General features: G+C 50.3%; 2 protein-coding genes across 14 annotated transcripts in view; one reads left to right on the top strand and one right to left on the bottom strand.

Annotated features, from left to right (window-relative positions):
* The window catches only part of HMBOX1 (homeobox containing 1), a 199,686-nt gene extending 192,224 nt beyond the window's left edge, over window positions 1–7,462 (top strand). For 4 of the 13 annotated variants that reach the window (XM_080674637.1, XM_080674642.1, XM_080674643.1 and 1 more), the window contains 5 exons: window positions 2,034–2,116; window positions 3,779–3,874; window positions 4,739–4,833; window positions 5,071–5,142; window positions 6,645–7,462. In XM_080674637.1, coding sequence (XP_080530763.1) covers window positions 2,034–2,116; window positions 3,779–3,874; window positions 4,739–4,833; window positions 5,071–5,142; window positions 6,645–6,782 — 484 coding nt within the window. In that variant the 3' untranslated portion in view covers window positions 6,783–7,462. Of the gene's footprint in view, window positions 1–2,033; window positions 2,117–3,778; window positions 3,875–4,738; window positions 4,834–5,070; window positions 5,176–6,644 lie in introns of all 13 variants that reach the window. The other 9 variants (XM_080674647.1, XM_080674646.1, XM_080674648.1 and 6 more) reach the window with 5 other exon arrangements.
* KIF13B (kinesin family member 13B) overlaps window positions 1–23,480 on the bottom strand; it is a 265,652-nt gene that overhangs the window by 11,983 nt on the left and 230,189 nt on the right. The gene's annotated exons all lie outside the window — the stretch shown is intronic.

Here is a 23,480-nt window from a genome sequence, read left to right as displayed (position 1 = left end):
ATATTGATTTATATGTCTCTCTATTCAGTAGATTATAAACTCCTTGACGTCAGAACCTATCTCATTCTCTTCTTCACCTACAGTGCAAGTACAAATAGTAGGTGTGTAGTATCTGCTTTTGTTGTGTTTGCTGTGGAATTTTAAAGGAATGAGTTAATCTGATGCTTCTCAAACGTTAACCAAATCACCTAGAGCAGTGGTCGGTAAACTGTGGCTCGCGAGCTGCGGTTTGCCGCTCTGTTGACTGAGGAGTTTGCCTACCACTGACCTAGAGATCTTGTTAAACCTCCGATTCTGGCCCTGACCGGTGTGGCTCAGTTGGTTGAGCACTGTCCCATGCACCCAGAGGTCACAGGTTTGAATCCCCATTAGGACACATGCCTGGGTTGTGGGTTTGATCCCCAGTAGGGGGTGTGCAGGAGGTAGCCGATCAATGGTTCTCTCTCTCTCTCTCCCTCTCCCCATCTCTCTCTAAAAGTCAATTAAAATATCTAACAAAAAGAAAAAAAAAACTCTCATTTACTTCGAGATCCTGCCTCTCTAACAAGCTCCCCAGTGATGCCAGTGCTGCTGGGTTTGTGGAACTCACCCAGCAAGCCTTTGCCCAAGTAAATAGTGGAAGTGTAGTAAAGATAAAGCTTAATAGGAATGTGGAAGTGGAGCACTTATGGGGACAGAGACTTGAAAAATCCTCACTGTGAACAATGGAGTCCTTAAAATGATAGCAGAAAACCACATGGGAAGAGATGCTTATCGTGGAATAAAGCAGACCAGAGTGGGGGACAGTAGCTGAAAAGGCTGGGATGATATAGTTCTATGACTTCTGCCTTAGAAAAGGAGGTGTTGTCCGGTGCTGGCAGCTGCTGTGTCGGGACTGCAGTGAAGGATGCTCTCTAGGGGGAGGGCTGGGAAGAGGAGTGGCGGTGTGGGTCTGGGGGTTCACTGCAAGGGTTAGGGGCCTCCGTGTTTACTCCAAACAAAATGGCACTTCCCCCAGTGTGGACAGGAATGTGAGGGGAGGTACCAGAATTTGACAAACGATCATTTCCTGATCTTAAGTTTCCAGGTTCAAAGTAGGAAGGTTCTACTTTCTTTTTTTAAACTCATAAATGACGGGGAAAGTAGCACTAACAAGCATTCTGCTCTCACATATAGTCTCACAGGTCTGATGATGGGTGCAGTTAACCCCATTTCTTTTGCGCACTGTTGTGTAGAGGGTACAATAAGTACCCATGTACTGTTTAACAATAGAGGAAAGGCAAAAATAAAGAACTGTTACATCTCCTCCCACTCACCCCTTCCCCCACAAAGAACTAATCAATATTTACCGCCTGATGTGTATTCTTCTAGCTTTTATCCATGCACATTTATGTGCATAGACAGGAATTTTTCAAATTCCATCATGGTGCTTTTGCAGACTGTTTCAAATTCCACATTATTCTGCAGACTGTTTCTCACTTAGGATAGGTCATAAACATCCCTCCAGGTCAGTGGATAGAGCTCTAACTTGTTTTTTTCCTAGTCATTTTAAAATAGCTGTGTATAAATATAGATGTCCCATAATTTGTTCTGCCATTTCTCCCATTGATGGAAAATTGGGTAATTTCCAATTTTGGCTATTACAAACAATCTGACACACATGAAAAACCCTATTGTGACAGTGCCTCAGTAACAGAACTCTGATTTCAGCCAGCCACGCACATCACAGTAGCTTTCATATCAAGGACGTTTCTGAATGAAGCTTAGCAGTGGCTAGGCCTGTGCTACCCAATGTAGTAGCCATTGGTCACATGTAGCTATTTAAATTCGCTAGAATTAAATCACATTAACATTTACTTCCTCAGTCACATCATTTCATGTGTTCAGCGGCCACGTGAGAGTAGTGGCCACCATAGTAGACAGCACAACACAGACCATTCCACCCTCAGAAAATTCCACTGCACAGCCTGGACTAGACACTCTAGTGCTACACCCTAGAGAAGGAAGTGTTTCTTTAAAAGTACAAACTGTGTTTTAATTGGTTGCCTCTGCAGTTACTTCAATGAGAATCAATATCCAGATGAAGCAAAGAGAGAAGAAATTGCAAATGCTTGCAATGCAGTTATACAGAAGCCAGGTAAGGCAGCGAGCTGTGCTCTGCGGGGCAGCTTTCGGCTTCAGGTCCTCTCTTAGGACACGAAAGCCCATGACTCATCCCACTCCGTGTTCTCCTCTGTGCCATCCTCCTGTGGAGAGGTGCGCCCTGTCCTGGTCAAACCACACTTCTTGGGGACGTGACCGTGCTGCTCCAATCAGATGTTCATATGGGAACGTTTCTAGGGAGTGTCCCTGATGAAGAGGCAAGAGCTTGAAATTATTTTTTTTAAAGACTATAGATTTCTTTTTCCAAAAAATAGCATAAATCTATCAATTCCAAAATAGTTTAAATATTTAATCAGAGTTTGTTAATAAAAATATTGGCATAGAATTTTTTTAACCATTGTAAGTTGTCTAATTTACAACGGAAGAGAGACCTGTGTTTGGAGTTGGCTTTGGAGGACTTCTGCTCAGCCAGGAGGGGCGGGGGATTCCATCCTGAGGTCCTGCTCTCAGGCGCATCAGCAGAGCCACTTAAACACACTCGTCCTTTCTTCCAGGTGCTGAGATAGTCCACATTTTACAGTTTTTGTTACCAAAAACCATTCAGTTAAGACAATCCAATTGATCTCCATTTGGCCCATTAATGTGATTGGCTTAAAGGCTGTAAATTAAAGTATAAATGCTTTGCAATAATTAAATAGTAATCTATTCTCCCTTAGCTAGAAGCTTGACTGCTTAAAAGTCCAGAGCCTACAAACTCAGCTCCAACATCATCTAAAAGTCCTATCCCTAAAGCTGTGGGAACTCCAACTCTTCCTGGAAAACACATTACCCCTAGCTCATCAAGGCCCTAACCCAGCCTTGGGCAAACTACGGCCCTCGGGCCGGATCCGGCTGTTCTATCCGGTTCTCTTGCTCTCCCCTCCGCTCCTTTACTTTGAATTTATATTAGTTCACACAAACACTCCATCCATGCTTTTGTTCCGGCCCTCCGGTCCAGTTTAAGAACCCACTGTGGCCCTCGAGTCAAAAAGTTTGCCCACCCCTGCCCTAACCTGTTTTCTGGAGTCTCCACCCACGTGGATTAAAAGCTAAGACAGGAGAGGACAGGGTGGGAGGGAAAGGTACAGGTGGGTCCTTGTTGGCAAGCATGGTGCTGTCCATAAGAAGTCACATTTGACAGCAAAGAAGATAATAAATCTAAAATGTTCCTGCTCATGCTGTGTTGCAGCATAGTTACAGTAACGGATGGCTAAGTAACATTTAGTCTCCAAGAAAACATGAGACGGCAGTAACTAGTGTCAGATCTGAAAGACATACGTGAACCAGCCATGTGAAAACCGGTTAAGGAATAGCATATTCATCTAGAATGATGCTCACTAAATGAAGCCTCTGTGTGCTCTCCTGTGAACATCAACCCTAGCAGACTGACTCTGTGATATCCTTTAGGGTTGTATTTAATACTGGAATTCTTTAAGATTGTGTGGCTTTCTGAATCCAGGCATTTTATTTGTGTCTTTATTCAATAATAATTTGAGTATGAACATTGTACTAGGTGTTGCAAACTTCCTCCTCCCCCCCCCATATCTGTTATTTCAACAATAAGTGCAATCAAAAGAACTTTTAAAAAAGAAAAGTATTATTCCTTAAAACTAGTCTCAGATATAGATTATCTGAATTTTATTGCATGCATTCACAGGAAAAAAACTGTCAGACCTGGAGCGAGTTACCTCCCTGAAAGTGTATAATTGGTTTGCCAACAGGCGGAAGGAGATCAAGAGGAGAGCCAATATCGGTAATGTATCAGGGAGACTGCTTCTCCTTTGAGGCAGTTAACACTGTCTATTTTAAGCAGGACTTCAGTTTAGAACTGGAGGTCTAAAGTGCCCTACATTTTAAACCTAATAAGAATTTTCCTTATGTTTTTCTTCATTGTATTTTTAATAACCCAGTTAATATTATTTAAAGTATTTGTGTTACAATAATAATGCCATTATTATTTCTCAAACTCATTGTTCTTAATGTTCTAGACTCTAGAATGAGACATGGTCTCTGAGCAGTTACTCCTGTGGTGCATGTTAAAGACACTTGTAAGGTCTGGAGAGAAGGAATGTGAAACCCCGGCTTCTTTGTTATTACCTGGTTATGACCTCAGTATTAAGGAACATCTGATTATTAGAGTTTGAATAAAAGAATCTTAGACACTGAACATAGCAAAAGGCAGAGATTTTAAAAAGAAAGGAACATTTAAGAAATTGATGAGCTTATGGCGGCGGGGAGGTGGGGAGGAGGTGCTTTTGAGCTTCTAAAACTGTATTTCATTTTAAACTCACTGCCTCTTCATCATTACAAATCTCAAACCCTTTACAAACCCCAAGATAGGAGGTCCGTGTTATTAGTTGGTAAGTGTCAGTTAAGCACCTAACAGTCAACCACGCAAACGCAGCCCACACAGCAGCAGGCCTCAGAATGCACACGTGTCCCTCCCCTGACCTCCGTGCCCTGAGCTCCATCTGTCTGCAATTTCAAAGAAACAGAACATAGGGAAATCTAGGTTCTTGTTTAATGACGTAATTCCTCAACACAAAAATTAATTCAGCATTTAGGCCATTATGATGCTGTAACAGATAATTTAGGGATCTATTTGCTTTTTTCGAAGAAGCAGCAATCCTGGAGAGTCATGGGATAGATGTACAGAGTCCAGGGGGCCATTCCAACAGTGACGACGTCGACGGCAACGACTACTCCGAGCAGGTAAGTGGCTGAGCAGAAGATCAGGGTTACAGAGCGGGTGGGAGAGTATGACAACTCAATTCTGCGGTTCGTTTGGGATGGTGGGGAAGAGGAGACAGTCTGATGTCCCTCCACACTGTACTCGTGTGTCTAGTTGGATTTTTGTGTAATTAGAAAGGAATGTGGCAAGATTCAGTTGTCCTGTTGAATTTGTGAGAAATCGTTATTCACCCACATGGATTTATTGTCATACAACAGGATACTTGGCAAGTACGCAATGGGGAGGAGGAGGAGGGAAGAAGTTCAGAGGGAGTCAGAGAAGCAGAGAAGGTAGAAGAAGAGAGGAGGATCTGATCCAAACAAGCAAGTTACACCATTCACCACACACACACTCACTGTTTGAGAAACACTAGGGGCTGCTGGGTAGCTGTACCCAAGCCTAAGCACCCGATGGCGCACAGTGGAAGGCCCCACCCCCGCGCCCCATCGCAGTGGGAACCGCGTGCTGAGATGAGTGGTTCTTCCCGAGTCTCCAGCACATTGACACACACACCCTCTCATAAATGCATGTCCTCTACCTCACCCGACTTATTCTTCATTGCTTGGGGGCAGAAATATATTTAATTATAGCCACTGGATGGAAAAATTCAGTAACTAAGGATGTGGGAAGTTCCCCACCCCCCATATCTGTTGACAGATTTCATTTACATTTTTATAGGATTTGGAATTCATTTCCATTTGGAATGTGGTCTCTTCTCCTGGACCCCATGAAGGAAACTTTCCTATATGCCCCTCCCTTGCTGCTCAGCCAGCCCTTAAATCCCGCCCACTGTGCTCCTGCTGCCTCTGGTGTCACAACCTGTTCACAGACACTGCGCAGCCTAAGACCAACCCATGAAAATGAGAATGACACAGCGCCTGTGCTTTCCCCGGGACCTGTTCCTCTCTGGGCTCCACCTCGTAGCTCCCCATTTCCCCTAGAGAGTGTTTATAAGTCTTCCTCATTGGAAACATTCCTGGTATTTTAGTCTACGGTGTAGGTGGGTCATTTCCACCTTTTTTTCCAGGTGCCCCAAGAGCAGCATATCCCACCCTTTTTTCCGCTGATGGAACATACCCTCCCCAAAGTTCTTTGATGCAGATTTCCCCTGAAGGTGGGAAACCTGCCCCTTATTTGTAACACGTGTTCAGTGCCACAAATGCAAGGCCAGTGTCCTCCCCAGCTCTACTGTTAGCACCTCAGTGAGGGAAGGGAGCGTCACACTCCAGCTAAGGTGGCCGCCGCTTACCGCACAGCAGACGGACTGCACACTCTCCCAGAGCTGTCCTATAGTGACACTGCCGACACTTCCATGCTGTTGTCATCGAGAGGTGGTTATTTTTTTTTACAAAAGTGCAATTTATCCATAAGATGTTGGTGTCTAACTTCCTGTCTAGTTTTCTCAGTTCAGTGGAGAGATACCATGAATTCTAATAATCCTAGGAGCACCATCCAGAATAGCTCACCATCATGGCCTTCAGTGACTAGAGCTCTGTTTCTACAAAACTAGAATGAGCCACATTTGATTATTATCACCAGCAATCTTCCTGGAAAAAAGAATACAATGCACAGCAAGAAAAAAACTTTGTTGAATCCTAAAACTGTCACCCCGAAATCTCTGGACTATCCATTCAGTGTCTACTTAAATGCATTTCGCCCCACTCTGTCCTGAGCCCCTCCCCCTCTCTCCTCCGCCCCCAGCTGCTCTGCCTCCCCTTGCCCAGCATGCCTTTCTGTGAGCTGGAGACTGTCCCAGTCCTCTAACATGTGTTTCTTATCCCTGCACGTCTAGGACGACAGCACTAGCCATAGTGACCACCAGGACCCCATCTCACTAGCTGTGGAAATGGCAGCTGTCAACCACACGATCTTGGCATTGGCCCGACAAGGAGCCAACGAAATCAAGACAGAGGCCCTGGATGACGACTGACCGGGGAGGGTGACGTGAGAGTAACTTAGTTTAGACGTAGCACCTTAGCAGACTTTCCTCAGTCCTTAACACGTGTTCTCACAGTATAACTTGCAGTTTCTTGTATGTCAGTTAGCCGTTAGGGTCTTCTTGTTCTGTGAAGATGGCATGGTGCCCTCCGCCTTTGCATATACTCTCTCAGTATTAATTCCCAGTAAATAATAAGCAACCAACCAACCAACACTTTCCTCTCCCGGCCCCAAGGCTAGAAATTTCGCTGCTCCGTCTTAGCATTCCAAGAAAGTGCTTCCGGGTATGTAGATAGCCCTCCGGTCTCAGACACTAGGCTCCATGTAAACCGCGGGTGCCGCAGACCCCTGTCCCACCGTCTGTCCCCCTTCCCTCCTCGGCTGATAGGATGCAGGCTGAGGCAGTGTGGCCCGGGACTGACGGCCCAGCTGGAGAGTGTCCACAGTGGAAGGAGCACGAGCCCCACCTCGGGGTGGGGGTCCCTAATTTCTAGCTTCAACAAGCCGTGCCTCACAACAGTCACATGGGCTGGTGACGCCTGTCTGGGCGGTGCTGGGAATGCTAGCTAGCTCAGATTCAGGTGATGGTAACATGCCTGACAGACATCAGTCCTCTCACAGCTGTGTGACTGAGGAGATAAAATACTGCCTTCTGCCTTTGGGACCATGATTAAAACAAACAAAAAAAGACAAAAATAGAGGTCATTTAAAAACACCCCCAGCTTGAGAGGCACTGGGAAGTGACACGAGCTGAATGTACGTGGATGCCACGTCCAGCTCTCAGAACCACTGTCTGTCAGACGTGGCACAGGCCGCACCTGTCTGGGAAAGTGCCGGAGGTCGTCAGGAGCTGCTTTGCCTCCTGTGTCCCCTTCCCTGCCGCCAAAAGTCTTTCAAGGACGAAGCTAAGGTTAAAAATGAGTGAACGAACTTGCAGTCTTTGTGTCCATCAACCGAAGCCCCCTCGATGTGAGGGGTTGTAGAGGACGGCACGGTGGCTGTTGCTGACTGACTTTCACAGATGCTAACACTTACCTACACGGGGGTAGGGGAAAACAGGACATTTGCCACTTAGTGGTGGTTCTGCGTGACACGACGGGTGTGACTGCTTTGGTGTTCTCTTTACTCTGTCCTTGGAGCTGTGTGAAAAGCTGTATTGCTACAGGCAATTTATTTAATAATTGGAAGCCATATTGATAATGGATGTGGTAATATTTGTAAAGTTTAATCTTCTTTAAGCAGCAGTAACCTAATGGAATTTTTTTCCTTGATCATATATGTAGCACTTTTGTTACTTCTTAAAGATATTTATATTTGATAAATCTTTTTTTCATTTTGAGAACTCAAAATACCAAACAGTGAACTTGCGTTATAAAGTCACCCTGTGATCACCTTGTCATCTAGTAGCAAAAATGATGAACTATTCATGCATCGAAGAAAATTACATCTGCTGGCCCTGTATGAAAATGATCTCTCAGCATCCCGATTAAATGACACGCTGTCACTGCGGTAAGGAAACGGCCCTCCCCTCGGGGTGTCAGCGGAGGGCGTGTCTGAGAGGGGCATGCACCCTGCTCTCGGCCCGGTCCATCTCCTTCCTGCGGACAATGGGGCCTTGTGTAAGGGGACTGTGGGTCCTTTTGTCCATTACCTGAAAACGACTTCTAAGATAGAAGGTGCCATTTCCTTACCTCCTCCTCCCACAAATGTATTCAACTTAAAACCATTGAGAGTGAGACTTACTGACCTTCCTTTTTCTCTTTCTCGTTAGTGAGATACTGCATGTCGCCAGTCTCTCGCTGGTCTAACTCCACTGCAGGCACGTGCTGATGCCACCAGCTCGTGTCTGTGAGCCCCGCGTCCGTCAGTGTGAGCCAGCCTCTGCGCGGGCGCCACAGTGCCACTGTGTGGGCCTGTGACTTAAGGAGCTGTCGGCAGGGCCTGGCCTGCTCTTGTCCGTGGATTTCAGGGGGAAATGTATATACTTTTTCACTTCCAAGAGCTGAAGTAGAATGGAGTAGCCTTTTCTGTTTTACTGTGTTACTTGAACCAACAGATTCAAGAGTAGCATTTGTTATTCTCAGGAATAACCCCCCCCCCCCCACTCGTTTTCTTTCTTGCCGTCTCTGACTTTTCGTTTAGGAGATTGTGTTATCTTTCTTTCCTTTTATATGACTTAGAACTGTAACTTGTATCTTTCCATTTCTGTGGAATTTTCTTGGCTTATTCTAGGCTGAATCAGAAAAAAAGGGGGGGAGAGAAAAATACACTGTCTGACAAGCCACATCCATGATTGATTATTGTCAGGAGATTATTATAATTGATAGCTTCTTTATGATGGGATTGCTCGTCTGGTTTGTTCTTGCTGTTCTTTTTAAAGAAACAGACTCAAACTGTTAAGAAGACAGCTGCAGTTTCTAAAGTAAAGAACTACAGTGATTGCCAGAGAGGAGCTAAAGAGTTTCATTGTTTTAAGACCTTTAAGGAAGGGTGGGGTGGGGGGGGACAAAGAACGAAGAAAGGAGAGTGAGTATCCAGAGGCAGTACCAGGCCCCGTCTGGGATCTGGGGGAAGGAAGGGATGTGTCCACCGCTGTGGGCGCGTCGGGCGGGTTCCGTAGGAGCAGGAGGACTGCTGGCTCGCTCTCACCACTGCCTTACGTGCTCTTGCTTTTCACCAAGAGTAGACCTTTAGTTCTTCGGGGCGTATTGTTTTTTTGTTTGCTACCAGGTTCCATTCCACTCTCTTGTCCAAGTTACCTTAGTTATTATAATGGCATATGGAGTTGCCACTAATTTGTAATATTTTTGAATGGTAATACTTTTTCTGAAGTTTCCTTAGGTTTGAGATGTGATATTAAAATAGAAACCCTAAACTGCTCTCTTACTGAAAGGAATAGCTGGGCTCTTAAAGAACTCCCTGCTGTTCCCGTGATCGTCACGTCTCTCTTCTCTCTCTCCATGGTGGGCTTTCTCCAGGGCTAATCCTCCCTGTGTGAGGAAGATCAGAAGGCAGGGGGTGGGAGGGCTTGCCCAGTTCATGTTACTTGTCTGTGTTATTGTTTTAAGACTTCCATCAGATTACCGTGATCACATGGGTACACAACCTTCCTAAAACAGAGCCTTACAAAGGGACCTTCTAATGATGGACCATCCTAATGAAATTTGCCTCTCCGTCGATAACTCGGATGTTCCGTGAAGGCCAGGGAGAACATCCAGTCCACTCTTACCTGAGATGGCCTAGTGCAGTGAGGACCAAATAGCACCTTGGGGCAGACAAGTGTGGTCACTTTCCACCTGCCGTGGACTCTGTGGTTCCTGCACATTGCCCCTGGTGGGACAGCCCCACCCCCACATTCCCATACTCCTTCACAGAAAGGCAGGCCTGGAGCGGGGAGACCCCGAAGGGCACCTTTACTTGAGCTCAGTAGAGGTGACCCCTAAAAAGAGTTGAATGAGGAGGAAACTCTCATAAACATGAAGTGCGCAGACCAGGACTCCAGTCGGGTTGGACAGCAGGTGACCCAGGGGTCACAGCAGCTCCGCTGGGCCAGGCATCCAGGTCATTTACCTCAGAGGGGACGACTTGAGCGTGCAGACACTGGTTTCTTTTCTGTGTTTGGCCTTTGTCTCTATAAATTTCTCTCTTGGATCCCAACCTTCAGGCATCAAGTGTAGCTACACTCTCCTTTCATCAGGACCTCCGGTCACATCCTTTCGTCTGAACAGCAGCTCTTCCGTTGCCTCTGGGCTGCAGCACGGAGCCTCGTCACGCCGCGTCCTGGCTGGAGCTGGTTTCCACGGCAGGAGAGGGGCACACCTCCACCCGACACTCGCACCTCCCAGCCCATTTTTTTTTTACCAGCTACATATTCCATTGATCAGCTACATTCTCTCTGCCCATAGCAGCAGAAATAATCCGTTGTTCATAAATAATCTCCCACTCCTGTCCTGAAAATGTGAAATTCAAGTCCTTTCTCTTTGTTCTGAAAGGTTTGGTAAGAAGCGTTCTTCCCATTTAGCTCATGTCTCTGCCCACCCCACCCCCTTTCTTTTTTTACAGGGAACCACCAGAGTATTTTCCTCAGTGAGTCTCGACAAATTCTTAGGCAATAATTGTCTTGTTGGTGATCTGTGCTTGGCAGCACGTCCACCGAGCAGCTCTGACCCTTGGCTGTGCATTGGTTTTCTGTTCCTCTCCCCTGTGATTTAAATCTCATGCCATTTTGTTGTTGTGTTAGTGATGCTTCACGACTGCATTTGTCAGGGCTGCGCTGAGCCCACCAGATCCACGGACAGCTTTACTGAGCCGGCTTTGTCAGGATTCCCACATGGACTCTGGGCATGTGGGCCAGCTCCTACTGGTGGTGTCCTTGTGGGGTGTCGGGGGTGCTGCAGGAGTGGTGTGCGGGTGGAATTACGCATGTGATACATTCCTTGCTGTGTGCTCGTGAAATAGCAGGGATGCTTTCTCAGGATTTGGGGATCGGTTGTCAGCCATATTGAATTTGGCAAACTGAGCTGCATGCCCTGAAACCCTTTACTGTCCCTTCATTTCCAGGGTCTAATTTACGTCACCTCGTCAGGCCCGAGTTACCCCGGGGGAAGGTACTGCACCTAACGAGAACGGAAGGTCTTCCCGGGAGGCACCCATGCCTGGCCAGGTGCCCAGGGAGGGCCTCCTGGGCGGGGCATGCGGAGCAGGGCCCTTCTCCTCTGTGCTGCATGCTCCTTACCAGGAGAGACTTCCTTACCGCTCGGGGGAACTAGGGTGGTGGGAAAGGGTTCCTAGTCATCGAGCCTCAGAAGCCATTTGCCGAATGCCGAAGCTCCTCTCGCAGCAGGTTGTGCTGGGAAAGGCTGCTCAGTTCTCTCCCCCAGCTGAGGCCGAGGTTGGCTCACTGACCTCTGGGCACAGCTTCATTCATGTCTGTGCACATTCAAACGCTAGAGTTTACAACTGAGAAGTTTTCACATCAGCATCATTCCTCTTTCTTGGTGAGGAGGAGAACTAGCAGCAAAAAGAAAGCTAAGGACCTGAGAAACCCAGTTTCCTATAACATTGGTTTTCTTTTGAGATCAAGAAGGGAAGGAACAGAGAAGAGGGAAAATTCCGCTGCACCCAATAGTCTCACATCCCCATACCGCCACCCAAGGGGCTGGAGCAGCCGTGGGCAAACTACGGCCCGTGGGCCGGATCCGGCTGTTCTATCCGGTTCTCTTGCTCTCCCCTCCACTCCTTTACTTTGAATTTATATTAGTTCACACAAACACTCCATCCATGCTTTTATTCTGGCCCTCGAGTCAAAAAGTTTGCCCACCCCTGGTCGCTGGAGGGTGTAGAGATGCCTTGGGATCCCAGACGTGCGTGGCCCTGGACTTTTTTTCATCATTCCTCGTGTGGCCTCGGGGCCAGGCCGTGAGCAGAACTAAATCTAGCTGATTCCACTGAAGTGAGAGCTAACTGGCACTTTTTACACCAGAGTTTACACGTTTCACACCTCGTCTCATTAGCCAGCTCCCTGAGAGCAAGGGAAGGCGTTCTCTGCGGCGCTTTGCCTTCTTCTCCCGACGTCACTTTTACTTGGCAAGTTCTTGGATCAGTTTGCCCGGTATTGTTCTCTCTGGTGGGTGTCAGTGCCCACGGCATTGCCTGCGTGGGGCGGCAGCCAAGGGCACAGTCACCACCTGCCACACGCTGGCTGAGGGGGGCCCGTGTACACAGCTTGGCATGCTTCTTGCATCTTGGGGTGCTGGCTGCATTTTCATTCTCTCCCTTTAAAATAAAAGTGGCTATACAGCCATAATTAACTCTCAAATTCACATTGGTGTGTTGTGATCAAACGAAGGTTTGCCTGAATCCTTTCAAATTGTAACCATGGTAATTGAGGGGGTGGCACAGAATGAGTATATAAAAATATGATGACAATTGTTCTGAATGACTGAGTGTCCTCCTGACTGTAATTAGCTGCTTTAGTGAGATGTGGATTGGCATGGTCATAATTAAAAGGATTTCTGTCCTCTGTGCGACTGAAAGGGGCAGCTCCCCACCCTGTTCCCTTCAGCACGAATGCTCCCGAGAACATTGAGAACCGCAGCTCAGTAAACTAATGACAGGGTGTCTGTGTCATCTCCGAAGTGAGAGTGGAGGATTTGGAGATATTTCAGTTTCAAAATGGAAGCCTTTGGATAGTTCCCCGTTTGACTTCTAAAGTCTCTGAAACCTGCCTCTCGCATCAGTCTCAGCCTGCCCACACTGGCAGTTAGTTGGAATCCCAACTGAGTCGGCCGAGACAGGCCCTCCAGGGGTCCCTCCGTCCCACTTGCCAGCCTCTGCTGCTGGCCTGACCCGAGCCATTTATTGCTTCACCAAACCCCTAGGATTTTAAAAATGCCCTTGTTACTTGATATTTCCATTGCCATCTGCATCAGAAAGTCGTTATCAAATAGGCATTCACACGTGAGCTAAATAGGGTTTTCCTCATTGGATCACATGACACAAGACACATAAACTAGCATACATGGGTTTTAAACAGCTGTGAGGCATGAATGGGATCCTGATATGTGCAGTGTCCCAAAGATACTGGAGCAAGAGGACACACGTGAGGTCAACCAGGTTTCCCATCGCTCTTGCACAGGTTAACTACAGCGCTCACGTCAGCGGCCTGCGGCCCTCCGAGCTTTCCCCACTGTGCTGCTTCCCGGGGACTGTCCGCCCATCCCACTTTCTTCCTTTCTCTTCCCTCCACTCTGTCTTACCGGCTTCAGGTGGTCCCGATGCTGCACACAGTGCCCTGCCCGATGCTGCCCACTGTTCGCACCCGAGGCCTCCCCTGGGCGGGAGCTGCAGGTCGCCATCCAGCCTTTCTCTAGAGTCTGCTTCCTTTGGCCTTTCCCTCACCTGCAGAGTCTACTAAGTGTATGATCAAGAGCAAGTGCACACGAAAGGCAGGACTTAACGTCATGCCAAGTGGCCCTTGATAAGCTGCTTCATCCTGGCGGGGCGGAGCCTGCCTGGCCAGCACACCAAACACTAAAGGAAACCAGCTCTTGCTTTTGTTCTTATTTTGCTGCTCATCCTTGTATACAGCCTTCCCCCCCCCCCCCCTGCACATTCCAGAAGGAATCCTAACCCAGTGCTGGTTACTCTTCAGTTTCATGAAATGCTGAGGTTGGTTGCAACCCTGACCCCCAAACACACACACACACATACACACACAGTATTTGGAAAAGGGTTCTGCCTTTGGGGTTTTAAAATTTTTGTTCCCTTTGAAATACCTACAGTCAAATGCATAGTTGGGCTACATCAGGAAAAACAATGCCATATAAGGTTTTTACTCATTGCTTCTCTTCCTCTGAGATCTAAACATGGCTGTCAACCCCACCCGACACACAACACGTGTAAAGTCACTGAGACTTTTCAGTGAGATCTTGTCCATCTTCTTCAGTTGGAAAGACTGTGGATTTATGACCCCAAAAAGTATCCCATCACTCTTATTTCCCCAGCTACTAAAAGTAACTCGCCATTAGATTACAAGAAACAAGAGTAAGGATGCTTCCTTCTAGATGAAAACACTAGCAGAGCCACATGCAGCCTCGTGGAGCCAGGGGCACCCCTGAGGACAGCAGCATTTCCTGAGCGTGCACTGTGCTGGGCGCTGCGTGAGGGCTTTCACTGCCTCACTGAGACTCAGACCCTGCCCTCGCTGGGCCTCCTTCATGGAGTCAAGGCAAGTAAAATCTCCGCTGTGTCTTCCATCTCGGTAGAATGGTACCGGGGAGCGGGCTGCGTGGCGTCTGCTGCAGTGCTCTGCATCAGTCCCTGCCTTTGACCTGTTCCGTTTTCTCATGGGACAGCGCTGGACAGTCCTCCAGCCCCGCGGCATCCTTCTGTGCACTTGGTTCCCTCTGACGCCAGACTGTGTCCCCTGATGATCTAGACACCGAGCAGCCTCCCCCCGGGCAGCAGGCGCGGGGCCTCCCGGCTGTGCGGGGGTGGAGGTGTTGCCTTTCACTGGAAGGAATTCACAGCTGTTTTAGAGCCCCAGTTCCAAGGGGCTGGAGTTTTCGAGCTCTCCAGGGGGGTAGCTCCAGTTAAGTGATGCAGGGAATATTAATCTCTCACTCCCTATTTCCTCTGTTCGGCTCTTCCAGCCGTTTTCTGAGTGCCTGGTGCTTTAGGCAGCCTGCTTGTTGAAAGGTGTCTTGCTAAGCCATTCCACTTCATTCTGCCGTCCCTTTTGTCACCGTCCGGAGGGGCTGGGCCAGTGCTTATGTGGACTGGAGGCCCTGCAATCCCAATGTCCCCATGTCTGCCCGTCCCGGCTCCCTGGGGTTCTCATGAGCTTGAGTGGACAGCAAAGCCACACCCAGCAAAGGGGCCGGCTGCCTAGGATCTGTGTGGTGGCTCGGCGACTCTTTCCGGGGACACGGCTCCAAGCTCACTGAGGACTCCCCAACTAAAACTCCATGCTCTCCTCCTCTCTCCCCAGCTCTTTTCCTCAAAAGTAAGTATTTCTCCAGGGCTGGTCTGTTCTGATCTGCTCTGTCCTAGGCGTCCATTAAGCCCAAGAGCGTGGAAACCACGCAGGAGCAAGGCCCCAGGGGAGTGCCCGTGCAAGGTCCCCAGACCAGCTCCCGGGGGCTGGTGGTCCCTGTAACAGGGACCTTGTTTCATTGGCTAACGGGGTTTTGGTTATCAACACAAGGGGAGGAAGGCAGCCACACCTGCCATTTAGGTATCGATCCAGATTGGTATCTTTGGTGGCATTTGGGCACCACTGACATTGTGGAGTGGAGACACTGACTCCCCCTCCGAAGGAACACGTGGCTCACCAGCCAGACAGGCCACAAAACCAGGCTTCCATTAGCTCTTGCTGCTTCCCACCACTTCCAGGCCCAGCTTCAGCCTCAGTCTTGTTTTCTGGCTTCCTGGGAGCACAGCAACTTTGCCCACTTGGTTTGCTTTACTGGAACCAAGAGCCCGGCATACACTAGTGAGGGTCATTTTCCCACTTGGTCATACACTGAAGCTATTAAACTAGAAGCAGGGCATTAGTGCCGCATTAATGTAAACAGCAGCCGCTCTAGACATGACACTCCACTTGCTTTCATGCCCGCGTCCTGGAGGGTGGGCAGCACAGACATTGGAGTGGATAGACAGTGGCGAGAGCGCAGCTGTGGCCTCCTCTCTGTTGGCCTCCTCTCCGCTGTTGGTTATCTGCCTTGAAACCACACCTCAGTCTGTTAGTGAACCTCCTAGCGCCGCGTCTGAAAAGAGGCTCCGCAAACCAAAACCAAAGTTCCAGGCTGCGGGCTCTTCGCTGTTCGCTGGTTTTGCAAAACACTCCTCTCAGAAGGGCCTCTTCTTTCCTGGTATTCTTTCTCCCCCATAACAGCACGTCCGTGCAGCCTGCGCCTACCCCAGCCCGGGCTGCAGAACTCCGAGAGAAGGCCTCGCTGGGCCCAGCCCAGACTCACCCAGGCTGCCAGGCGGACGCTGTCTCTGCCAGATGCCAAGAACATCCCAGTTGCCTCCCCTGGAAGAGCCCACAGCCTTCTCTGACTCCCCACGGGCTCCCCTCCGTTCCGCGGCCACGGCCACTGGTATGCGGTACCTTCCGAGCATAAAGTTCTATTTATGATTTTTAAGTGCCTAAGCAAGTTACCTCTGGGACCTGCCGGAGAGTCTCGGTGCCCTGCCCCCACCCTCCCCACCCACACTTCGCCCTCAAGGGAAGGCGTGGTGGCTGCTGTCCAGGGTCCCCGGCTTCTGCAAGCAGAACAGCTGCAAGGGCCCCACGCAGGGCCACCGCACACCCCATCGGGCTGGCCTGTCACTCCTGTGCTGCTGCTTCAGGGTGTTTCTGTCGATGGGGTCATGGTCTTGGTTCAGAGAGAATGTTGGGGGCCTGCTTAGCAAGGTCTGTAGCTACTGAGTGAAGAAGGTAGGGGAGCAGCAACTGTCAGTAGCTGCCAAGCACATCCAGAGCCAAGAGGCCAGAGTCAAGTGATGATGGCTACAGACACGATGGCTCACTTGCCACCATTAGGCACAGGGACCCTGGCGCCCCATCCTCTCCTCCTAGACTCGAGGTTCAGAATAGCTGCGCACAGGGCTCAGGGATGACTGCATCGGCGAGGAGATCAGAAGCGTGTCTTGAAAATGAGTGTGAGATTCTGTGTTTGCTTTTCTCATTTAGTCTGACCTGAATCCGGGCCTTTATTCCTTCCTCGGTGGGCGCACGAGATTATTCTGTGACCCCTCACTGTTCACATCTCGGCACTTAAGCAATGCTCACATGGTTTGTTGGTGTGTTAGAAGGTTTTGCAAAATGGAACAATCCATAGCCAGGCACTTTATTTTAATTAATAATCCAACATTTTTGTTCAGATAATGTAACAACCCAACCGCTGGGCATCACTTAACACGGAGGGGCCCCTTTGCCCGAGGGATTCTTCCGCATCGGGTGGAGAAGGGAGGCGGATTGATGAAAGTGATAAACGGGGGGCGGGAGGGGGGTGTTGCCTCGGTGACGTGGCAGTAGGCCTTCCTGGAGGCCACCAGCCTGGATGCGCAGTCACCGCCCCTCAGTTCTCCAGATGCTATTTTTACAGGTTCTACCGAGTGCTTGTCAATTACCCGGGTTGTAATTGAGAGATGAATGTAGGGAGAGTGCAGCGAGCGGGGGAACAACAGTGCAATGCAATTAGAGGCAGGAAGAGGCCGGGTTTCCTTTCACTTAACTGGACTTGATCTCTGGAGCGAGCGGGGTGCTGGGGAGTAATTCCGTGGCGGAGTGATGTGCAGCTCCGTCTTACTGGCACTGTAGGTGGGAAGTAGCTGGCACAGCGTGTGAGAGACGGAAAGCGAGCTTGGCATCCAATGTGATCCGACACGGGCCAGATCCTTGGGGCTGCCTGGGAGTTCTTAGCGTCCACCAAATACTCGCGTGTCTGCAGGGCTGTCCGGAGCCTCCTGCCAGGGCTCTCTTGTGTCTTAGTCTGTGTTTCCCTCTGGCGTCCCGGTCTCTGTCCCCACCTGTGCACCATGTGTCCCTGAGGGGAGTCGCACCTGTGTCTGAGTCTGCTGTAAGGTGTTCAGTCTACCTCAACGGGTCACCATGGTCAGCTCCTCCCATAGCAGTCCTCCCCACATGGCCACACACACTGGAATGTATATGTGCCCGGCCCTGCCTTCCCCATCAGTAACCTACTGTCCCCATCTTTCCTGTAATCACCACAAACTCCTAGTGCAAATTGGATGCTGCTTTAAATGTGAAAACAATTGTTCAAAAGCTATAAAACCTGAATGAAAGCTAAAGCTGAATTTATAAGCCTTGTTGCATATGAGCCAAAAGTGCAAAAAGCTCTATATAATGAACTAACCTGCCACTCGTATAAATATAAATATATATAAATATATTAAAATCAGACTGTTCTACAAAATTGTGTATTTGTATTTTTGTGTACGTACAATTTTCTGCTAAGCAGAAGGAGGATGTAGTATAGGATGCTGTGAGAAGAGATTTGGTTTAATCCTATTCCTTTGTTACTTATTTTTGTTAACATCAGATGCCTGTCTTCGTCTTCTATGTGTATGACACTGTTTGGAAAGCTGCAGTATCTCTCTTCTTAGTCCAGAGTCCATTAGAGAATGAAATCTAGGGTTTAGAGCGTTGCCAGGCCCCACACTCGGGTAAGTGGACAGAGCTCGGCCCTGTCCCACCCAGGAGCTGCCCGTGGAGCTGCAGTGGGACTGAGGGCCGGCAGGGCCTAGGGAAGCGAAATCCCACTTCCTCTTAGAGATCAGCTTCCAGAAAAAGCGATTGTTAGATCTGTTTACCAGATTCTCCCGTTCACCCAGAGGCGCAGGGGACCCAGGGCTTCTTAGAAGGGGGTCTGCCTGGCTGTGGTGCCAGGTCATTGGCTGCCCCTGGACCCCCTGTCCCTCTGAGTAGTTGCTGCCTTTTTCAGATCAAGTTACCGAAATGCCTCCCTTCTGCTGAGCTGCTGGCGCTTCACCACCCAGCCCTCCAGCAGGTTCCCCGAGCATCTCAGAACCCCCTTTCCCGGTGCTAACACACAGGCGGGGAAAGTGGCTGCCGGTCAAGGCCAGAAAGCCCCTCAGGGAGGCCAGGCTGGGAGACAAGCTCCAGGTGCCCAGGGCAGCCAGCCCTTCCTCAGGAAGGAATCCCGCAGCCCTGGGCCGCTGATCCCCGCTGCCCACACCTCAGCCCCACGTGGTCCCCCTTGATGTGAGCCTTCTCTAGGGAGAGCGATACTGCACCTTCACCTGTGGGACTCATATTTATAACAGTGTGTGATGACTGTAGCAGAAGCCCTTGTTTCTAGATGTAAATGGTCCAAGGAACAAGTGCTCTATTGTATTAATTAAAATAGTTCAATGAGTCCTGTATCATTGTATCTCCTATTCTGGATTAGTGCCTTTTGGACAGTAGACTGTTCTGTAATTAAAATGTAGTATATACTGCTTTTTTGTACAGTTTTTGTTTTAATAAAACTTTTTTTTAATTTGTGTTTATTTTAGTATTGTACCTATTAGAGAATAAAATGTTATAACTGAACAGAGACTGGCTGGGATTTCTTTGGGAGAGGAGTGGCCGGCACCAACAAGAGTGGGAGCGGTCTGTCTGCTTTAGAAAAGGAGTGGTTCCCCCAGCGACCCGAGGACCGTGAAAGGGTTAAGGTGACAAACTACCTGGTTGAGGGGAAGCCCCTGCATCCTTCCACCTTTGACTCCAGCCAATGCTTTGATTCCTGTCTGCCTGTCCCCCATTCCCCTCACCCAGCTTCCCAGCCAGACCACCAACCTTCCCGTCATCTGCCACCTCCATCCGGAAGCCCCAGGTCCTAGCAGTTTCTCCACCTTTCACGGATTGTGCTGAGCAGTGTCCGCTGCACCCTCCCTCTCCTGCCAGGATCCAGCGCCTCTTTGCTGGGGCTTCCCCTTCAGCGGCAAAGAGCAGAGGGAAGGAAGCTGAGGCTTTGTTCTCTGCGTTTATTCAAAGGTGCCCAATGGTTGGGATCCAATGTTTAAGCAGGACACAGTGTCCAAGCTCTCCTCTCTCCCAACAGAGGATCAATTTACTTCCCCCTCAGAGAAAACCTGAAGTAAACGGTCTGTTTCCTTACTATACATAAGTAGAAAAGACTATACAAAATTTTAAGCCGCCCCAAAGCCGACCTAAATTGCCAGGTGGAAGTGGGCAGATGGGGAGGGGCAGTACTGATGACACACACTCACCCCTGTTCCGGCCAGAATTGCTCTTTTGGGTTCTGTCCTTTGGTCCCCCTGGGAGTTTTCCCCTCCCATCGCCCTCGTCCCTTCATCTCCTCCCAGTCCTCGGTCCCTAGAGGTGACCTCCTCAGTCCCGGTGCCTCTGGGGCCCTCCTGTGGCATCATGCCCTGTGGATCCGTCCGACTGTGGGTGCCTCAGAACAAACTTGCCCGCACTGTGCACCTAAGACACACCAGGACAGGTGTGCCGATATTCACAGAGTGATTTGGTGAGTGAGTGAGCGAAATGTGACAAATCCCCTAGCGCCCATTCTGGGTCTGAGCGACCATAAAGCCCCGCAGCCTGATGCAGACAAAGGAGACCTCATTGAGTTGCAAGAGAGTCAGTAACAGCTCAGAAAATAAGATTTATCCTAGGAGCTAGATCAATTCTGCATTCAGACTCCTGCCTCGGAGCAGCGCAGCTCCTGGCGGCCAAGTTCCTGTCATTCTTTGGCAGTGCTTATCTCTGAGAACAACTCTTGGGCACTTATGAATACAAACAAGTCCCGCTGAGATGTGCTGTGACTGATGGCCACCTCCAATCAGCCCTCCAAGTGGCTGCAGCCCTGCATTCATAGCACACGAAGGCCAAGTGAGGCACCGACGCGGGAAGGACACAGCTCTGCACAGGGCCACCAGCAAGTCGGTGTCCCTCCCTGGTGCCAGGCTGAGCCCTCCCAGATCCGAGAGGCTGGGCTGATGTCCCCAGAGCTGCTGGGAACCTGCGCTGGCTACAGTTGGGTGCCAGGACTTGAGGATGTTGGCTTCATGGGCAAGCAGGCCCCAACACCCAACATTGGGGCCTGTGGGAGGAGGCCCAGCCCAGACAGCGTCCACAGCCAAAACCCTCCTCCCTCGCCAAACACCTTGTTGCAGAACCTTCAAGGTCAACCCACCTGTGTTTTCTGATGGTCTTAGGCGACCCTGCTAGCAGTTCTCAACCTGTGAAGGCGACCCACAGGTTGAGAACCGCTGCTGTAGAGCCTAAGACCATCGGAAAACACAGGTATTTACATTACGATTCATAACAGTAGCAACATTACAGTTATGAAGTAGCAACGAAAATAACTTTATGGTTGGGGGTCACTACAACATGAGGAACTGTATTAAAGGGTCGCGGCATTAGAAAGGTTGAGAACCACTGGTCTAGAAGGAGCCCAAACACACCCACGTTAGGGTGGGGGAGGGAAAAGCAACAAGACTGGCCTCAGACTTAGGCATGAAATCATCTGATTTTATTTAGAAGCAGCTGGTCCTGTGGTGGAAAGGCATGTATGGTACAAAATAACAGAGGCTTAGTTCATTATACAATACAAACCATCACGTTTTCACAATTTATTATAGACTCTTTGGGTTTTCTTAAACTCCCATTTTATGTGTAACAAATCAATGTACTCCCTTCTTTACATGTGAGCCCATCATATTTACAGAAGTCCACACACAGAGTGGGCCCAAGACTCTCCCAGTAGAAACTGCCGACAGATGGCAGAAGGCACGATGGACTTGGAGGAGGAACAATGCATGGGGGACAGTCAAGTCGGTGTCTTGGGCATAAAATAGACGCTGCACCCCGGTCCCCACAGTAAGGCACGACAGACAGCCTGAGGCGGCCCTGGGGCTGAAGGCACCATGAGCTGCAGGCCCCGGGCAGGCCTCGGCCAGGAAAGGAAACACCCATGGACTTCTGGTCAGTTTCGCAAACGGGACTTTAGGGCAGGAGGAGGAAACGTAAGGAGGTCAGGGGGCATCGGAACACCGTGGAAGCCTTTCGGACTCTTTGAGGCTTCCATTCACAGCTCATTCTCTCTCGGGCCTCTCATGGCTGGCCCCAGTCACACTACTATCTGTTTTCTTGCCCTCCTGCCCCCTCTGGCAAGGCTGGGCATCAGGACAGCTGCCCCCCACTGTCTTTGGTCCCCTAGGGGTGAGGGCTGGCAGTGCAGAGGCAGAGGGGGCAGAGGCCAGGAAGGTCCCACAGTGTCTGCCTGGGGTATTCGTGTGGCACCCACAGCCTCGAAGGGCAACGCTGACACGTCCTTACCTGGCCCCAGCTTCCCCTCTTGCCGTCACACTAAATCCCAGCACCAGGAACCTGCTAGGAACTGCGTCTCAAACCCTAATGCTGACACTGTTTAAAATTAGGCCCGCTTATTAGTAAGGCGAGAAAGAAGACAGATGAAGGGCCCTCCCTCAGGCTCTGGTCCTCACACCACTCTCAGGCCCACACCTTCGGCCCGATGCCCGCTGGGCCGTGGGGACAGTCTGGATTATGGTGTTAGTGGCACCTACTGCACACACTGTCAGTCACAAGCCACCTCAGTCTGCACTGAGGCACAAGAGTGAGACCCAGCCTGGAGGGGCAGGCCTCCTCACCACACACTGCGAGCCACCAGGAGGTGGACTGACCGTGACACTGGGACAATGTCCACACCCGCTGGCGCTCCCGGCACGAACCATTGGCGCACTGGCCCTGCAGGGACCAGGACCCCAAACCCTGCCCCGCGAGGACTCAGCACGGCCCCAAGCAGGACGACCACGCTGGTTTCTGACAGCGATGGGGAGCCAGGGGGCCAACACGCCCAACCCCCTCGCCAAGGCACCAGGGAGGAACGTCTCCTAACAGGGCCAGGATAGCCCCACACGCTGGCTCTAACCAGCGGCCAGCTGAGCGCTGGGACGTGCTCTCCCCTAGGAGGCACCTGCCTTCCAAGGGGGCTCCAGCCCTCGCCCCACCAACACGACAGCTGGGAACCCAGCGTCTGCCCCCCACCGCTGGTCAGCTGCTCAGTCTCAGGGGCTTCATTCAGGGCCGGGCCGAGGCCACAAGGAAACACTGCCTCCCGGGAGGGTGGAATTGGGGGCAGGAGACTGGGTTTGGGAGAAAGAGAAGGTCCCGAATCTCCTCGGGCGACAGGCTGACCTGACTGGACCACTCAAGGCTCTTCCACTGTTGCAGCTTCAGCCAATGAACCTCGCGGAGCCAGCAATTCCACCAAGTCTCTCCCGTTTTAATTAAACCGAATGGGAGAGAGCAGGACACCCCTCACCCCGCAGACCTTCCCAGGCAGCTGCCCCGTATTCCAGAGCCCATGGGAGCCAGCAAGCACTCTGCCAAGTAGGTGAGCTCACAAACACCCACACCTTCCATTTCCAGTGTCTCCCCCCAGCGAGCTGGGTGCAGAGCTGCTGGCCCACAGGCGGTCGTCTCTGCCCAGGGAAAGGGAGGGGGTGCTGGCACCTCCATCAGCTGCCGGCAGGGATGGAGACACCGAGAAACTCCTGACTGAGAACACCTCCGAGAAGGTGCTGGAGGCGCAGTAGGAAAGCGCGCAGGGCTGAGCGCTTCACTCGGGGACGGGCCCAGCTGCAGGCGGGAGGACGGGGCTGC

This window comes from Plecotus auritus, assembly GCF_963455305.1.
Source record: "Plecotus auritus genome assembly, chromosome: 6".
Classification (NCBI taxonomy): domain Eukaryota; kingdom Metazoa; phylum Chordata; class Mammalia; order Chiroptera; family Vespertilionidae; genus Plecotus; species Plecotus auritus.
The sequence above is the reverse complement of the archived record's forward strand: the minus strand, read 5'-3'. Positions and strand labels throughout refer to the sequence as shown.